Source organism: Orycteropus afer, unplaced genomic scaffold (genome assembly GCF_000298275.1).
Source record: "Orycteropus afer afer isolate SDZICR_OR568_19922 unplaced genomic scaffold, OryAfe1.0 scaffold00115, whole genome shotgun sequence".
In the NCBI taxonomy this organism is placed as follows: Eukaryota; Metazoa; Chordata; class Mammalia; order Tubulidentata; family Orycteropodidae; genus Orycteropus; species Orycteropus afer.
In genome coordinates this window covers 4,687,760-4,706,823 of record NW_006921702.1, presented here as the reverse complement: position 1 = coordinate 4,706,823, position 19,064 = coordinate 4,687,760, and the positions used below count along the sequence as shown (strand labels likewise).

The following is a 19,064-nucleotide window of genomic DNA, read 5'->3' as shown; positions in this document are numbered from 1 at the left end:
AAAAAAAAAAAAAAAAGCCATCGAGTTCATTCCAACTCATAACGACCCCCATTGGGTTTCCAAGGTGGTAAATCTTTACGGAAGTAGATTGCCTCATCTTCCTTCCATGGAACGCCTGGTGGGTTTAAACCGCCAATCTTCTGGTTAGCAGTCATATGCCTTAGGCACCGTGCCCCCAGAGTTTCTAGAAGCGTCTGTAAACAAAACCAAACTCACTGCCACTGAGTCGATTCCAACTCAAAGTAACCCCTTTTGGGTTTCCAAGACAGTAAATCTTTATGGAAATTGATTGCCCAGTCTTCCTTCCATGGAGTGGCTGGTGGGTTTGTACCACTGACCTGGTTAGCAGTCAGATACCTTAGGCACTACGCCACCAGAGCTCCTTAGAAATATCTATGTTAAAAAATATTTGGCAATGACATATCTGACAAGGGACTTATCTCTAGAATTTATAGAAAACTCCAACACCTCAGTAACAAAAAGACCAATAATCCAATTGAAAAATAGGCAGAAGACATGAATAGACACTTCACCAAGGAGGATATTCAGGTGGCCAACAAACATACGAAGAAATGCTCATGATCATTAGCCATTGTTGTTGTTACGTGCTGTCGAGTCGGACTTGACTCATAGCGACCCCTCCTTGGGTTTCTGAGGTAGTATCACTACAGAAGTAGGTTGCCCCATCTTCCGAGGAGTGGCTCGTGGGTTTGAATTGCCAGCCTTCTGGTTAGCAGTCAAGTGCCTTTAGCCACTATGCTACCAGAGCTCCCTTTAGCCATTAGAGAGATGCAAATCAAAACAACAATGAGATACTGTCTTGCTCCAGTACTGGTAGCAGAGTTCTCAACAAGACACAAAATAACAAATGCTGGTGAGGATGTGGAAAGATTGGGACTCTCATACACTGCTGGTGGGATTGTAAAGTGGTACAGCCACTGTGGAAAGTGGTATGGCAATTCCTTAAAAAGTTGGAATTAGAAATACCATTTGACCCAGCCATTCCATTACTAGGTATATATTCTAAAGAAGTGGGAGCCATGACAAGAACAGACATATGCACACCCATGTTCATCACAGCACTATTTACAATAGCCAAAAGATGGAAACAAACTAAATGTCCATCACCTGAGGAGTGGATAACCAAAGTGTGGTACATACACACAATGGAATACTATGCAACCCTAAAGAATAACCTAGAATCTGCAGAACATCACATAACATGGATGAACTTGGAGGACATTATGCTGAGTGAAATAAGTCAATCACAGAAGAACAAATATTGTAAAAGTGAAGGAATGATGTCTCTATGGAAGGAAATTTTTTTTGTTGGTTACCAGTGTGGGAGGGGAGGGGAGAAAACTGTTAGATAGGTAGAGATAAGTATTGATTTGGGTGAAGAGAAGGGCAGTGTACCAAATGTGAGTGATCAATATGGTGGCATTGAGGAAGAGAAAGATATAGAGAGGTACATGGGAGATACAGACAACAAAAATGAACCCTTTTGCATATACAGTACTGCATTGTCAGTGAAGGCATACATGGGTATACGGGTGGATAGATGGGTGAACAGGCTGAACTATTAGGTATGTCTGTGAAGCGGTGAGTGGAACCAAGACTATGTGTAGGGTTGGCAGACAATGGTCCTATTAAGTGCATTTGTATGATCTGAATTCCTAGGTGTATAGTAGAGCTGACAAGGGACAAGATTGTAGTTACTTCTTGGTCACAGCCAGCTACCCAGAGGGACTGAGCTGTTGAACTTGTGGGCTTGGGACCGTAGTCACAGGGAACATCAAGTTCAATTGGCATAACATGCTATACAAAATATTGTTACACATCCTACTTTGGTGAGTAGCAACTAGGATCTTAAAAGCTTGCAAGCAGCCATCTAGATGCAACAATGGGTCTCTCCTTATCCAGAGCAAAGAAGATGAAGAAAACCAAAGATTCTTGGAAAAAATTAGTCCTAGAGACTGGTACACCATGCAATCCACAGCCTATATGACTATGAGACCAGAGGAACTAGATGGTGCCCAGCTACTACTGTCAACCACTCAGAGGTGGATCTATGTAGGAGATCCTGGATAGAGAGGGAGGACAGTGTGGAACAAAACTCAAAATCATTTGGAAAAAAGGGCGAGGGGCAGGTTTACTTGGTCTGATAGAGCCTGATGGAACCACTGAGACTATGCCCCCCTAGCTACCCTTCAGGTCTGGAATTGAACCTACTCCTGTGGCTTCCAGCCAAACAAAAGACAGACATATGAGTTGAACATTTACCTGAGGTAGATACACTACTTAAGAGAGAGCAATCATGGGAAAATGAAGGGCTGTTTATGCACAGGGAGACAGCTCAGGAGGCAAGAGTGCATGGAGGGATAGACACAGGGAAGAGGTAACTCTGGGGAGGAAGTGAGAGGGGAGCTATTGCATTGGGGTAAATTGTAGTCAATGTCATGAGACACAGTGTATGAACTGCTGTATGGAACGTGACTATGCTCTGTAAATTTTCACCCAAATCACAATTTGAAAAAAAAAAAAATGTGGTGTTATATGCCGTTGAGTTGGACCCGACTCATAGCGACCCATCTGTGGGTTTCTGAGGTGATATTGCTATGGAAGTAGATTGCCCAACCTTCCTTCTGAGGAACAAGTGTCTATAGGTATGTGTAAACACAAATCCATGGATGCTGGCACATATATTCATTGAAGACACAAATATAGATACTCCACAGATACATCAAATACCTTCTTAGATTGGTTTGAAAGCTTCAGACCGTAGTCTGCATGGGGCAACTCAGTTGGTATAACATAGTTCACAAAAATTATGATCTGCTTCCTAGTGAAGTGAGTATAGCATCTGGGATCTTAAAAGTGCAAGCAGTCATGTAATGAACAACTATGAGTCTGTACTTAACAGGAACAAAACAGGAAGAAGGTAAACAAAAGTTCAAAAAAGAAAATCTACACAAGCCACAACTTCATCTACTCTGAGACCAGAAGACTAGATGGTACTCAGCTACCACCACTGACCATTTTGACCAAGGTCACAATAGATGGCCCCACATAGAATTGGAGAAAAATGTGGAACAAAACTGAAATTCTTATTAAAAAACAAAACAGCCAGACAAACTGGAACAGTAAGGAACAGAGGGCTCCCTGAGACTATTGCCCCATGACACTCTTTAAACTAGAACTGAACCTATCATTTGAGATCACCCTTTAGCAAAATAGCAGAGTGGCACAAAAAATAAAGGATATTACCATTTGAGACCAAAAAGTCAACAATTATTCTAATACAAAGATGAGAAGATAAGGGAGCAGGGAAACAAGAACACTGGAAATGGACAAACAGAAGACAATTAAAGAGAATGTTGACATAAATGTAACGGTCACTGAACAATTTGTGTGAAATTTGTCAAATGGGAACCTAACTTTCTGTGTAAATTTTCACCAGATATGCAGTTAAAGGAAAGAATAGTGTGGTGGTTAAGTTTGTGTGTCAGCTTGGCTGGGCCTGGTTGAGTGGCTGGGCAGCTGGATGTAGTATTCCCCATGATGAGACTGGTAATTAACCCCATGGTCAAATCTATTGTAGCAGCTGAGTAGCTGCTTTGGGTTTGTTGTCTGCTTCCTGTATACAGCTTTGGGAATGGTCTCTAGTTGATGGCACACTTGAACCTTGCGTGCAGCTGTTCATTGTTCAGCAGCTTGCCATGCTCTGCTGACCTTGGGACTTTCAATGGATTTGAATTAATGCCCTGCAGTGTGGTTTGGTAACATTGGGACTGTGCCATTTTATCTGTCAACCTTGGGTTTGTCAGCCTCAGCAGCCAGTAGCTACCTGAGTGAAGAGATGCTTCTGGCTTCAGTGGACCAGGAGCAAGAGGCAGAGCTGCAGCCCAAGGTTGAGAGGCTTTCATCCAGCCCCTAGAGTCTGGCGCTTTGAACTTAGACTTCCAGCCTCCTGAACTGTAAGAGAATAAACTCCTGTTTGTTCAAGCCATCCCATCTGTGGTATTTCTGTTAGAGTGGCACTAGGTAACCAAAACAAATAGTACAAGAAACTCCATTTGCCCATCACTCAGCTTCAATGACTTGCAACTGTGTAATCTTGCTAATCTCATTTCATCTATTCTTTCTCTTTAAATATTTTAAAGGAATCTCAGACATCATATGTTTTCGTCAGTAAACAGTGTTTTTTCTAAATAATGACTTTTTTTTTACATAAACCATATCATTATTACATTTAACAAAACAAGAAATCCTTTTCATCATCTAAAATTTAGTTCTTATTCAAATTTCCCCAATTGTGACCATATACACAAGGAAAAAAAAAAGAAACTGTCCTTTAAATTTAATTTGTTTCAAATCTGGATCCACAGGTTGCATTTGGTTGATACATCTGTTGAGCATCCATTAATATATAATTGTCCTTCACTGTTGCTTTTTTTTTTTTTTGGTCATATATTTGTTTAAGAAATAGATCATTTGTTGTGAAGAATCCCACATTCTGTACTTGAGTAATTGCATCCCTGTGATTGCTTTAACATGGTCCTTTGTTCTCTGTTTTCTATAAATTGGCATAGGCTTGATTAGATTCACGTTCATTTCTCTTGGCAAGAGTACTCGGAGGTGGCACTGGGTCTTCCTGTTGCATCAAGTTAAGAAGCACATCAATTCTGGTTGTCCCACTTTTTGTACTATTAAGGTTAATCAGCGGGTTTAGGTGCTGTGTCAGCCTGGTCCTTCCCAAGTAAAGTTCCCTATTCACCATTAGCAGCCATTGGTGATCTTGCCCTGGTTCAGTGTTTCAATGGTGGTTACAAAGTACTCATGTTCTAATTCTGTCATTTCTTTGACATTTATTAGCTGAAAATCTTTTCCTCATCAATTATCAAGTTTCCTGGAAATAGAATCCATACAGAAAAGAGAGCTAAATGCTTCATTCCTCCCCTTTATTTGTCAGTTTTCAGAATGAATTGGTGTTCTCCCATCTTCCACTAGTGATCAAAGAGATGTTGTATTGTTTTTATTTTAACTCTCCTTGTGAACTGAAAGTTTTGTATATGTTTGATATATTTTAGTCAGGGTACTCTTCTTCTTACTGTTCTGTTTGCCCTCTCTCAAGCGAGTGGAGGCTTTTCAAGTTTTCTCCTGAATCCTTTTGACCCAACGCTAATAGTTTGATGTCAGATGTGACAAGATGTGTTAGGCTCACATGACATTTCTCTTTGGAGCCCTGATTGTTTTTAGTGGAAAGTGGTTTTAGAGACCATCATCTATAGGTCTTTGCAGTGAACAGAGATAGACAACCTTTTTTAATCAGAAAAATAAATCATAGGTCACTGTGGTAGTTAAGGTTGTGTGTCAACTTGTCTGGGCCTGGTTGAGTGGCTAGGCAGCTGGTGGTAGTTATTCCCCACAATAAGACTGGCAATCAGCTCCATGGTGGGATCTACCAGAAGCAGCTGAGTGGCTGCTTTAGTGCTGCAGTCTGCTTCCCATATATAAGCAGCAGCTTTGGAAATGGTCTCTAGCTTATGGCACACTTGAGCCCTGGATGTAGCCGAGTTGTTCAGCAGCCTGCCATGTGGTTCGGTAATACTGGGACTGTGCCTTTTTACTTGTCAACCTTGGGCTTGTCAGCTTCAGCAGGTAGCTGCTGTCTGAGTGAAGAAAAGCCTCTAGTTTCAGTGTGCCGGGAGCAGGAGGCAGAGCTGAAGCCCAAGGTTGAGGGGCTTTCACTCAGCCCCTAGAGCCTGGCATCTTAAACTTGGACTTAAAGCCTCCAAACTGTAAGAGAATAAACTGTTTGTGAAAGCCATCCCATTGGTGGTATATTCCTGTCAGAGCAGCACTAAATAACCAAAACAGTCACATTTATTTCGAGTTCAAATTTGAGATTACAGGGCTTTTACTTCTTTGATTTTATTGTATCTCTTGTCTCCTAACTCTAAAAATGTTAATTACTAATAGCATAACTTACTTGCTTTTTTCTCCTATTATATGTATCAAGGAGCTCTGGTGGCATAGTGATTAAGGCATTTGGCTGCTACCCAGAAGGTTAGTAGTTAAGTCCAGCAGCCACTCCATGGAAGATAGGTGAGGCAGTCTGCTTCCATAAAGATTTACAGCCTTAGAAAACCAGTGGGGGTCTTCATGAGTCAGAATCAACTCTTACATCAGCAAGTTTGGTGTGGATTGACTGTATGTATAAAACAGGATATTAATACCAATATTACTGTTAACAGTAAGACTACTGAATTCAGCATAAGGTTTTTTTGTTTTGTTTTGTTTTGTTTTTTTCAGTTCTTGCATTCCCTAAGGAAAAAGCCCATTAAACAGGTTGCATTAAAACACCTTGTTTTCAAGTCAATTTAAGAAATTTTTCTCTGTGGCTTTACTACACCAACTTGTTATTAAAAACAGTTCATTGGTTTGCTTTCGATTTTTGTGAGTGGATTTGGTTTTTTTGTTTAATGCTGTTTTAAATTACGTAAAATATTTCCATCATTCCAAAGTCAAAACTGTAAAATGAGATATACCCCCATCAACTCAACTGTGCCTCCACATAGATATTTTTGTTAATCTTTCCATTAGTTCTTTAGGAAAACATTTGTTTTCTTATTCTTCCTCACCTTAAACTGTAGGTAACCAGTTGGCATGGAGTTGATTCTGACTCCTCATGACCCAGTGTGTGTTAGGGTGAAAGTGTACTCCATAGGTTTTCCAAGAGTGGATTTACTTGTACGTAGGTCACAAGGGCTTCTGGGTGGCCTTGAACCTCCACCTTTTCAGTTAGCAACCTAGCATGGTAAACATTTGTACCACACAGAGACTCCAAACAAAAATTGCTTACTTTCAATACTCTACTGTACTTTTTCTGTTTAACAGTATGTCCTGAGGGTTGCTCCATAGCAGTATATGGAGATTTTCTTCATTTCTTTTAGCCAATCAGATAGTGTAGTTGTAATTTACTTGTCTCGATAAGAAGAGAGCAGCCTCTTTCCATAAGTTTAATTATGGCTTATGTGTAGTTCTTTTTCACTCTCATATCTTTTGCTCATTTCTCTAATCTATTTTTTAACGTCGCAAACACTTTTTCCCACTTTGTCATTTGTTTTTTGACTGCTTGTGGTGGTTTAGGCACTCTGGTGGTGCAGTAGTTAAGGCATTCAGCTACTGACCAAAAAGGTCAGCAGTTCAAACCCACCATCTACTCTGTGGGAGAAAGCTGAGGCAGTCTGCTTCCATAAAGATTTACAGCCTTGGAAACCCTATGGAGCAGTTCTACTCTGTCCTATAGGGTTTCTATAAGTTGGAATCAATTGGATGGCAGTAAGGTTTTTTTTTTTTATTTTTGAGCACTTGAGTTTGGCTTCTTAATCTCCCTGTGATGAGCTCTTTATATAATAAAACCTGTTGCCATCAAGTAGATTCTGATTCATAGTCACCCTGCAGGCCAGTGTAGAACTGCCATATAGGATTTGCAAGACTGTAAATCTTTTTAGCAGCAGACTGCTTCATCTTTCTCCCATGGAGCAGCTGGTGGGTTTGAAATGCCGACCTTTTGGTTAGCAGTCAAATGCTTTAACCAGTGTACTACCAGAGCTCCTTCAACAACACCATAGAGAGGTACTATTTTATCTTATTTCACGTTTGAAGAAGCTGAGGCATAGAGAGGTTGAACAACTCTGTTAAGGTCACATAGCTAGAAGTGGCACAGTTGGGCGATGCCTGCAGGCAGCTTTCCCCCAGAGCCTTCACACTTAACTACTACATCACCAATGTTTTTCTATTCACTCTTTGGAGAAAAGACATTAAAAAAGAAAGGATAAATAAGAAGAATTAATGAGAATACAAGCTGCTCCAGTGGGAGAAAGATAGCACAGTCTGCTTCCATAAAGGTTTACTGCCTTAGAAACCCCATGGAGCAATTCTCCTCTGTCCTCCAGGGTCACTATGAGTCGGAATTGACTCGATGACCATGGGTTTTTAGGTTTTATGGTGGTTGAATTTGGTTATGCAAAATTTTTTTTATCAATTTTATGTGGTCACATTCATCATTTCTGTCTCTTACCTTTCGGGATTTTTGAGTCTTGTAAGATTTTCTCACTCATAGATTATAAAGAAGTTCATTCATGTTATCTAGTAGTACTGGTATTATTTTCTTCCTTCCTTTATATTTTATTGATTTTTTTGTTTTTGTTTGTTTGTTTCGATCTCATATGCATTTGGAATTAATTTATTTATCCTGGTGTGCCGTGTGAGGAATGAACCTAATTTTATTTTGTTTTCTCTGTAGCTATGAAATTGTTCCAAATTGACTTGATTAAGATGTCACCTTTATTCTAGAGAGTCCCTTTTAAAGGATTGCAGTTGACTCCTCTGCTAGATATAATTGTTTCTCCTTTTAAGGATCTAGTAGACCTAGGAGAGAAGAGCCTGATATTTGAAATTTCTTTCAGTGACATTGTCTGACTGCATGGTTGTTTCTCCAGTTTACAACCTTGAGCAGCATTAACAGTGAACCGAGGAATATTATAGTGATGTCTGTGTTAACCATATAGTCTGTGGAATTAATTCTGAGAAAACCAAGCTGTTATCTCACCATACTGCAGAAGAGTAAAGATGCCACAGTAGGCTTTACTTGGCACTGTAGCCACTGAGTATTCCTCCCAGGGGCCAGGGCAGTGACAGTGACAGTGACATCTGACTCCCTGAGGAGCAGGATTGTTAGAATTTCAAGGAGTAGCCATGGAGACATGTGCATTTTGGAAAAGCTTCTCAGGTGATTCTGAGATAAGACCCCATGGCTCCACTTAGGACTGAAAAGGCTGCCCTTTTTTTACCAGACAGAGGGGCTGGGAAAGTCTGTGTTGAGTAGCTTAGCACAATTTGCTCTAGTGAATTACATGCCAACCCCATTTTCATTTTTAACTACATGTCTTTCCAGCAAGATTTAGTGGCACAGTGGTTAAAGTGCACAGCTGCCACCAAAGAACTTGGCAGTTCGAATACATCAGCCACCCCATGTGAGAAAGATGTGGCAGTCTGCTTTCATAAAGTTTTACAGCCTTGGAAAAGCTGTGGGGCAATTTGACTCTGTCCTGTCAGATCACTATGAGTCAGAATTGGCTCCAGAGCAGTGAGTTTGGATTTGGATATGTCTTTCAACTTTTCCTGGATCCCAGTCAGTAAGTATCCCCGTTTTTAAGACTTCTGTCTGAAGGGCAGAATGGTGAAGAGATGTGAACATCACCTCTCAGCTTTCCTCCCCCCAGACAAACCCTCCTGGAGATGTCTGGCTGTTTCATAAGCAGAAGTGCCTCTTCTGCCCACTGATCTGAGTTGTCTCTTACATCACAATTGTCAGTTCAGAAGTTAGGCTTCTGGAGCACCACCAAACACAGACACAGAGCTAATGGGACCAATTCAATGCTCCTGCCTTCCTAGCTACTTCCTGTGCTTAAGGAGGAAATATGTGGAAAGCAAGATAAATAAAAGAATTGATTTCTAGTCTTTATTGCACCATACAGAGATAATAGACACAATCTAATTTAAAGAGCCAAACAACAAGAAGAAAACATCTTTGAAAGGCAGCACAAAAATGACATTTTATGAAACGTTGTTTCCTGTAGCTTTAGCCCCAAGTTACATATAAAGTTAGAAAGGGGCAAGAAAGAAAGTGACATAAGGGCCTTGAATAAAACTGGGTAGTGGTTTTGAAGTCTCTGGAATTCTTGCCATTCCTTCAGTACAGATGACTGGGTGTGTGTGTGTGTTTCCATGTACTCAAGTATATTCATGTGCATGTATGTTTGTGCATGTGTGTCCACCTGTACTGTGTGTGTGTGCACATGTGGGTATGTCTCCACATACATGTGTGTCCCTGTGTGTGCACATGTGTGTTTGCTTGTGGATTCTCCCACCCATGCCTGTGCAGTTCCACAGAGTGTGGAACCCATTGCCTAATTCCAGTCTTGCTGTCCACAACTAATCCCAGAACCTGGAGGAGATGGATTCTGTTAAAGTCCAAATTAGCTCTGTAGTTCTTCAGCTGAAAAACCCTCTTGGTGTTCATGTTCATTACTTAGAGCATGTAGGAATTTATTCTCCCCTTCCCCTAACTCGACCAATCTCCTACTAGAGTCTGGTCTGCCCCCCAGCCTTGTGGCAGTTCCCATTCTCAACCTCTGTGTTGTCAGTTGTCTTTCTGTCTACACTTCACTCTTCCACTTGTTGAAAAGAAAGTTCTTTGTTAAGACTTAGCTTTTTGAAGCTTTCTCTTTCCCCAAAGACAGAGTTAGGGGTGCTATCCCCTCGGTTAATGTAGCAACCTTGTCTGAAACCTTAATGATGCCCACCATGCCATGGCAGGACACTTTGACCTCACATCTCTTTTCCCTGTTGGACTGTGTGATCCTCCATGACTTCTAGCTCTGTGACCATGGGAAAGTGGCTTATCTTCTCTGTGCCCCCAACTTGCTTATCATAAAATGAAGATAAATACATGGTCACTGTGTGGATTAAATGAATTAATACAGGTAAAACACCAGTAAATATTAACTGTATTTTAACTGTCAGTAGTAGTATTACCAGCACATAGCAGATTTTCACTCTTTGAGGAATAAGCAACTTTTTCCTTATACCTACCATTAGTTTTTAATAAAGGAGAACATGTTACTTGCCTAGCTGGGTCACATTCATGACTTAAACTGGAAAGCATTCCTTTGGCCTACTTAGCTACCTCCTTGTCATTCTCTTAAAAATCTGTAGATGTCTACAGTTCGTTGGTTATGATTATGATTATCTCAAGCTAGCATTTAATGAGTATGAGTTCTGGTGGCACAGTGGTTAAAGCACTGGGCTACTAACCAAACTGCTCTAACCGTTTGGTGGCTCAAACCCACCAGCCACCGCACAGAAGAAACATGAGGCAGTCTGCTTCTGTAACGATTTATAGCCTTGGAAACCCAGTAGGGGTCTCTCTGAGTCAGAGTTGACTCAATGGCTGTGAGTTTGGTTTTTTGGTTTATAGTACAAAACACTTTATATATATCAATTTAATCTTCCAAATGATCCTGCAAAGGAGATGTTATTCCCTTTCTTGTAGATAAGGAAACTGAGGTTGAGAAGGCAAGTTGCCCATAGTTGTGAAGCTAATAAGTGGCAACTCCAGGATTTGTAACTAACTTCTAAGCCATGCTCTTTTTACTCTAGCTCACTACCCCTTATTAGTAACCATTTCAGACAGGCAGCTTCAGTCACTACCTGTAAATCCCAAGCCTTTGGGTCAGCCTCAGGATCTCCTGGGGATCAAGTCCTAAAACTGGGACACAGATAGTGCAGTGTCTCCCACCTGTTCACCTTGCTGCTCTCTGATAACCAGATTATGGGGATTAGCTAAACCACCATATTCATCACCATAAATCACCGTATTCATCCTGTAGCTGAGTATCTCCAGAAACAAAAAAAAGCAAAAAGCCAAACTTACCGCCATTGCATCAATTCGACTCATAGCGACCCCTCTGAGGTAGTATGTCTACGGAAATATGTTGTCCAATCTTCCTTCTGAGGAGTAGCTAGTGGGTTTGAACCACCAGCAGAATTCAGTTACAAAAACACATCAGAAAGGGCAGGGTATGTGGAAACAGTAGTTACCATCAAGTCACTTTGGACTCATGAAACTCCATGTGTGTCAGAGTAGCATTTACAGTGGCTGATGTTTTGGAAGGAGGTCACCAGGCTTTTCTTCTGAGGCATCTCTGGATGGACTCAAACTTCCAACCTTTCCATTAGCAGCTGTGCACATTAGCTATTTGTTCTATCCAGGCACTCTGAAAAAGGGACAGTCGTAGCTTTTTCTCTGTGGTGATAACAAGGCTCTGTAATCTTCTAGGGTCCTGCTAGTAATGATTGCTTATTTGGGATAAAATGATTTTAAGAAAGAAAACAGTCTTTGAGAAGGAAGACCCTGGCCTGGCAGGCATCTCGGCCCAAAAGAGGAACTAGACCTTCTCATCCTCTCCTCTGCCATGGAGCACATACCACTCTTAACACTGCTCCTCCAGTCCACCCAAGCCAAACCATAGAACTTCACTGTAGTTGATGTTTCCCAAAGTGAATTCTGAGAACACTAATCCTATGAAACATTATAAAAAGAGGTTGTACAGTCCAGGGAAATTTGGAAAAACTGGTGATTTAGCTGATTCCCAATGTTTGATTTCTTACACCTTTAAAGTATGTTTCTTTTCAGACCATTTCTTTTTTGTGATTTGAATTAGGACATTAGGACTTTTTTCTCTTCCTTTTCTAATATATTATCATCTACCTTGCCTGCTAATCCCAGATTTGTTCATCTAAAAGCAGTGATTTTATGCTATTGTAATTTTTAAGTATTTTTAGAATTTTGAAATAATTTCAAGGTTGTAGAAAAGTTGAAAGATTACTATAAATAGCTCCTGTATACCTCTTACCCAGAACCCCCAGTTATTAACATTGTAGCATATTTGCCTTATCGTTCCCTCTATTCATTTTTTTTTCCCTGAACCATTTGAGAATAAGTTGTGACATGATGCACCTTTAATCCTAATTATTTGAGTATAAAATTTCTAAAAACAAAGACTTCTTTTATATATCAACAGTTGCTTTCAGTTGCTGTCAAGTCAGTGCCAACTAATGACCTTATATACAACAGAATGAAAAGTAGTTTCATGCTGTGCAATCTTCATGATTTTTGGTATGCTTTAGTCTGCTGCTGTTGCAGCCACTAGGTATTTTGAATGCTTTCTAACCTGGGAGGATCTTCTTCCAGCACTGTATCAGATAATATTCTGTTGTGATCCATAGAGTTTTCATTGGCTGCTCTTTGGATGTAGATCACTACACTATTCTCCCTATTCTGTCTTAGTGTGGAAACTCTACTGAAACCTGTCCACCATGGGTAACCTGCTGTCATTTGAAATAGAGGTGACCTAGCTTTCAGGATCATAGCAACCTACAGGCCACCACAGTATGATAAACTGATATATGGCTGGGTATCATAACCACAGTAGTGTTGTTGTATGCTATTCAGTCTGTTACAACTCACAGAGACCCTATAGGGCAGAGTAGAACCTGCCCCATAGTGTTTCCTAGGCTGTAACGTATACAGGATCAGATTACCAAGTCTTTTCTCCTGTGGAGCAGCTGATGGGTTTGAACTGCCAATCTTTCCATTGGCAGCCAAACACTTAATCATTGTGCCAAGAGGGCTCTTATAACCTTTGTAACTGTGATTACAATGATGAAAATCACAAAATTAACATTGATGTAGATCTGTTATCTAATCTACACACTGATTTAAATTTTGCCACTTGTCCTAATAGTGATACCGCCTCAGAAACCCAAGGAGGGATCACTATGAGTCAGAATTGACTCAATTGCAGTGAGTTTGGTTTGGTTTATTGCAAAAGGAGAAAAGCTACCTTAATCCTAAATGTTATCCTAATCCAACGTGTCTGTATAGTGCCCTTGAATCGGTAACATTCCTCAGTCTTCCCTTGTATTTCATAGCCCTGGCATTTTTTATAAGTACAGGCCAGTTACTATAGTATGTGTCTTGGTTGCAGCTAGTCTGGATCGTCCTGATTAGCTCCAGGTTATGGACTTTTGGCAGGAATGCATAGCAGGGGTTTGGTGTCCTTTTTAGTGCATCATGTCAGGAGGTACACAGTGGCCATTTGTCTCATCCCAGTGATGTTAATATGAATAGTACATAAAGATGGTATCTATCCAGTTTCTCTACTCTAAGTTACTGTTTTTCCCTTTGTAATTAGTAAGTACTAAAGGGAAATACTTTATTTTTTAAAATTTTATTTTGTTGTTGAGAATATACAGCAGAACATACGCAAATGGAACAATTTCTACATATTAAAGGGAAAGACTATGTAGATCTTCTGTTTCTTACCCAACTTTCACCTGCTAATTTTAGCATCTAATGATGAAGATCTTTTCCTTTGTCTGTTTTACTGTGGGTAATTGCCAACTGGTGATTTTCTAATACATCATTCCTTCTATATTCACTTAGCTGGCATTCTCCTCTAAGGATGAGCTTTTCCTTCTCTACTGATTTATTTGCTCATTTATTTATAGATTCCTGTTGTATTCCATTACTTATAATACTTTACTTCTATTATTGATTTTGATGCCCAGATTCAGCTTATATATACGCTCCCATATATGTATATGGGAGCTCTGGTAGCATAGAGCCAAAGGCACCTGACTGCTAACCAGAAGACTGGTGGTTCAAACCCACCAGCCACTCTTGGAAGGAAGGTTGGGCAGTCTACTTCCCTAGTGATACTGCCTCGGAAACCCAAGGAGGGGTTGCTATGAGTCGGCTCTGACTCAATGGCACATAACAATAACATTATATATATATAAAATATATACACACACGTATATCTCATTCTAGATTTTTTTTTTTAATTGTTAACAGTAAATTGGCTATTTTTCATTCCCCAGGCTTTTTCTTCTCCGTGACAGCCAGAGTAATCCAAAGGCATTTGTACTCACACTGTGTTATCACCAGAAAATAAAAAATTTCCAGATTTTACCTGTAAGTATGGGTATGTCATACTAATCCTCTTTTTTTTTTACTAATTCTTCCTGTGGTTTTCAAGTTATAAACTGAACTATGTAACATTAAATATTACATAGCTCTAACTCACAGATGAGATAGTTTCAAGAGTCTCCTTACAAGTTTCCTGTTTAAAATTTGGAACAGTGTTGCCCTAGATATAACACTGCAAATGAGTGTATTACATGGTGGATCTCCCACATGCCTCTTTAGCTCATAGTTGTAGTTGAAACCTGTCCTCAGTGCCCTGAGTCATAGCCAAATGGAGAGCAACAAGGTCAGATGGTGGGTAGACATGAAGGAGAACTCTATTATAGCTGAGAAGAATAGGCTGTGAGCATGTGCATTTATGAAGACGGGATTTGCACAGTACATTTGATCTTTGGGCACATGAACCTGAGGAATTATCTGTGCTGGTATATATCAGGATGTTGAAAGATTGTAGAAAAACTGAGCCAGGTCAGGTGGACCACCACTGAAAATTGAGTTACTCATTCCACTTGTTCTTTGCGCCAGAAAAGAGCCTATCTCTGACAATTCCAAACTCATAGACTACATTGCAACACTACTTTTTTTTATAAAGCAATTTTTGTTAAATTTGTCTAACATGATTTAGCTCTCTCTTTAGTGTACCCAAAGGTCAAACTTGAGTTGATGATTTGAATATTATATGGGACACAACGGTAAGCGTTTCTAAGAATTCACAGTTTAGTTGAGGGTAAAATATACAAAATTAATATAAAATGTTTTACATAATGAATTGATACATTCTTCAAGTACTAATAACTATTATGAAATGTTTCCTGGGGGAAACAAACTGAGAAAATGTTCTGCCAAAAAAAGATAGCCAATTGTTTCCTTCTCAGCGATTCATTCTGCACATTAACAATATAAAAGCTCTGAGATGACTTGGAGTAAATAAATGTGTCTTTTCACTTAGTTCAACGTGGCATGGTAACCTAACCCCAGGACCATTAGACTAACAGTCTCTAGAATTTTTAATAAAAAGAGTCCTTAGAATTGTGAAGGATGAGAGCGGCCATCTTGGTAGATTTCACGAACTACTGGTAGCAAATGTACTGTGCACTTTCTACTGTGTAATCAGTTGCTTACTGCTGTGTTTTAATTCCTCCATTTTATCATGAGAAACATGATGTTGATGGCTTGCAGCACCTTGCTTTAGACAACACTGGTAGAAAGGGACAGAGCCTGGGTTCGAGCCCAGGCTTCCCAGATTCCACAAAACATCATAAGTACATACGAGAATTATTAGTCAAGGACAGGTGCCTCATTCACAATTCTTTTTTCTTTCTCTCTCTCTGTTTTTTTTTGGTGATAAAATCACATGTATAGGTAATCCCCAATTTATGACAGGGGTCTGTTCTGACAAGGCTGTCGTAAATTCTGACGTGTATTGAATCCCTAGGAGCTCTGATAACATAGTGCTTAAGGCACTTGACTGCTAACCAGAAGGCTGGCGGTTCAAACCCACCAGCCACTCCTCGGAAGGAAGGTTGGGCAATCTACTTCCGTAGTGATACTGCCTTGGAAACCCAAGGAGGAGTGGCTGTGACTTGAGTCCAACTTGATGGCACATAACAACAACATCAAATACCTAATTTTTTTTTTTCTCACGTGTTCATTATTATTGCCTTTTATTATCAGTATCTTTATAAGTTCAGTCTTTATTTGTCTTTGGGGATTGGCACGAGAATGATAACATCAGCAAACTATGTGCTGCAACACTGTATATATATATACTACTATATTAGACTTAGGAGCTCTGGTAGCATAGTGGCTAAAGCACTTGACTGCTAACCAGAAGGCTGGTGGTTCAAACCCACCAGCCACTCCTCGGAAGGAAGGTTGGGCAATCCTACTTCCATAATGATAACTGCCTCGGAAACCCAAGGAGGGGTCGCTATGAGTCGGGGCCGACTCGACGGCACATAACAACAACAACAATATTAGACTTAAAAAAAAAAAACAGATGGCCATAGTACAGTTTATCATAATTCAAAAACATCTACCTACATATGTGATTTGACATCACAATACCTATGATGTGTAGGACACATCAGATTATTGATACCAATGTTAAGTATATTCTCCCCCAATCTTCTATAATAACCCTCAATCCTAGAAGGAACAGAGGAACAGTAACTTAGGCTTTAGGTTGTATCCTGGATGCTGAAAAACAGGTCATGAGATGTGCCATTAGCTACATTAGTGTTCTGGCATTAAAGAGTGGTTCTAACATTATTAATCACCAAAGGTTTAATACCTGACTCTGTGTGATGAGCACAGTGTGATTTTTGCTCTGCTCTGTCTTAGGCAAGCATTGATTTTTAAATCCACTGAATTCATGTAGAGGTCAGGAATATGGTTGTTTCTGGAGATAACTGTGAAGTCCTTCAATTTCAATGAAAATAGCTACAAATTCTCTAAGGCCTTGGGAAGCTGTTTTACCTACATATTGTTATTAGTCCCATGTGATAATTCAAAAATTGCTCCATAACTGAGCAAAGTAAACCTCGGAGGCCTTAGGAAGGTTGCCTGAGGTTATAGAGCAGGAATCACGGTTTGCGTACTCTTTCTATAGTGCTGTGTGCTTTGGATACTTGGAAGTTAACCGTCTGGGCTCAGGGGTCGCCAAAGCCACCCTTAGGTTCAGTGGTTCACTAGAAGGACTCAAAGATTTCAGAAAACATGACACACTCATTATCACAGTTTATGACAATGAAAGGATGCAAGTTAAAATTGGCACAGGGGAAAGCCTAGGAGAGACCAGGTATGCATGTCCAGGTATCTTCCCAATGGAGTCATTTAAAAAAAAAAACTCACTGCCATTGAGTTGATTGTGACTCATAGTGACCCCCTTGGGTTTCCGAGGTGGGAAATCTTTACAGAAGTAGATTGCCCAGTCTTCCCTAGAGTGGCGGTGGGTTTGAACCGCCAGCCTTCTGGTTTGACTAATGCCTTAGGTGCTATGCCACCAGAGCTTCTTATGGAGTCATATAGATAGCACTTAATTCTCACACCAATGATGTGTAACAACATGCAAGAAGTATTGCCAACCTAGGAAGCTTACCAGAGCCTTGGTGTCCAGAGTTTTCATTGGAGGTTGGTCATGTGGACAACCATAATTGGCTAGCCATAATTATTCAATCTCCATCCTCTCTAGAGGTCAAACTGATACTGTATGGCCCTTGGCCCCACATAAATCACGTTGTTAGCATAGACAGGCATGACCCAAGTCCCCAGGTAAACAAAGACACTTTTGTCAGGCAGGATGTTCCAAGGGCTTAGAGGTTACCTCTCTGAATCTGGGCAAGGGCCAGACTGTTCTTTGGGATGTGCAGAATTTTGACATCCCAGCCTTGCTGAGTCAGTCCTTTGTTGTACCCTCTTTATAGAGCCATAAGTTGTCTAAGCTGAGAGGAACTTGGAGCTCTTCTGCAGGAGCACATTAGCTAACAGGTGGGCCAGTGGTGGCCCAGCAGGGCTTAGTGACTCGCCTAGCAGCACATCCAGAACCAAACTCCAGACCTCTTGACTTTCCATTCCAGATGTTTCTTGCCTACTCTGCTGACTCCATGTCCATGTGCCTCCCTTAGGAATGTAATTATAGACAAGACAAACTGCTACTGAATATTGACCTTACGTTATTCCCTTGAGGACCTGACCTCTAACTTGGAAAGTGCTCTTTTGTGTCTCTAGTGTGAAGATGATGGACAGATGTTCTTCAGCCTTGACGATGGGAATACCAAATTCTCTGACCTAATCCAGCTTGTGGACTTTTACCAGCTCAACAAAGGAGTTCTGCCTTGCAAACTCAAGCATCACTGCATCCGAGTGGCCTTATGACCTCAGATCTACTCTTGGCTGAAGACTGGAGGAAGTTACACTGGAATGAAGAAAGAGGTCTGTAGATTGGTTAAGAACACATATCTATTCTGCACCTTGGGACTCAGAGAGATGGGTTTGTTCAGTGCCATCCAACCAAGATTGACTAGTTAGTTGGACTTAGTGATGATTTGCTGCTGAGAAGCCAGCAGGATCACCTCCTTCTGCATTTGCCAAATCAAGGAGGATATAAAAATATCAAATGCAAATTTGAGAATAAACTGGAATGATCATCTTGGCTGGGCCACTTAGGAACAAGAACCGAAGAGATATAATTGGAAATGGACTCTTGCCCTGGAATAATCTTGACAATTAAAACTGATATGTTTACTTTTTGTACTGATCACTTTTTTGCACTCCTTTGTTTTCAATATTGTATTCAGCCTATGTTAGGAGGGAATGTGGCTTTTCGGTTCATAAAGGCATGAAAACTGTTCTTGAATGGGCAGAATTCAAAGACTAAACATTGGTCCCCACATGTTTCCAGATTCAGCTCCCAAATGACAAACCACCCCCACCCTTTCCCAGT

General features: G+C 40.4%; 1 protein-coding gene across 1 annotated transcript in view; it reads left to right on the top strand.

The window, feature by feature from the left end:
• GRB10 (growth factor receptor bound protein 10) overlaps nt 1-18,496 on the top strand; it is a 323,919-nt gene extending 305,423 nt beyond the window's left edge. Inside the window, exons 15-16 of the mRNA XM_007943956.2 lie at nt 14,515-14,608; nt 18,350-18,496. Of these exons, the coding sequence (XP_007942147.1) occupies nt 14,515-14,608; nt 18,350-18,496 (241 nt within the window). The remainder of the gene's footprint in view (nt 1-14,514; nt 14,609-18,349) is intronic.
• The last annotated feature ends 568 nt before the right edge of the window (nt 18,497-19,064 follow it).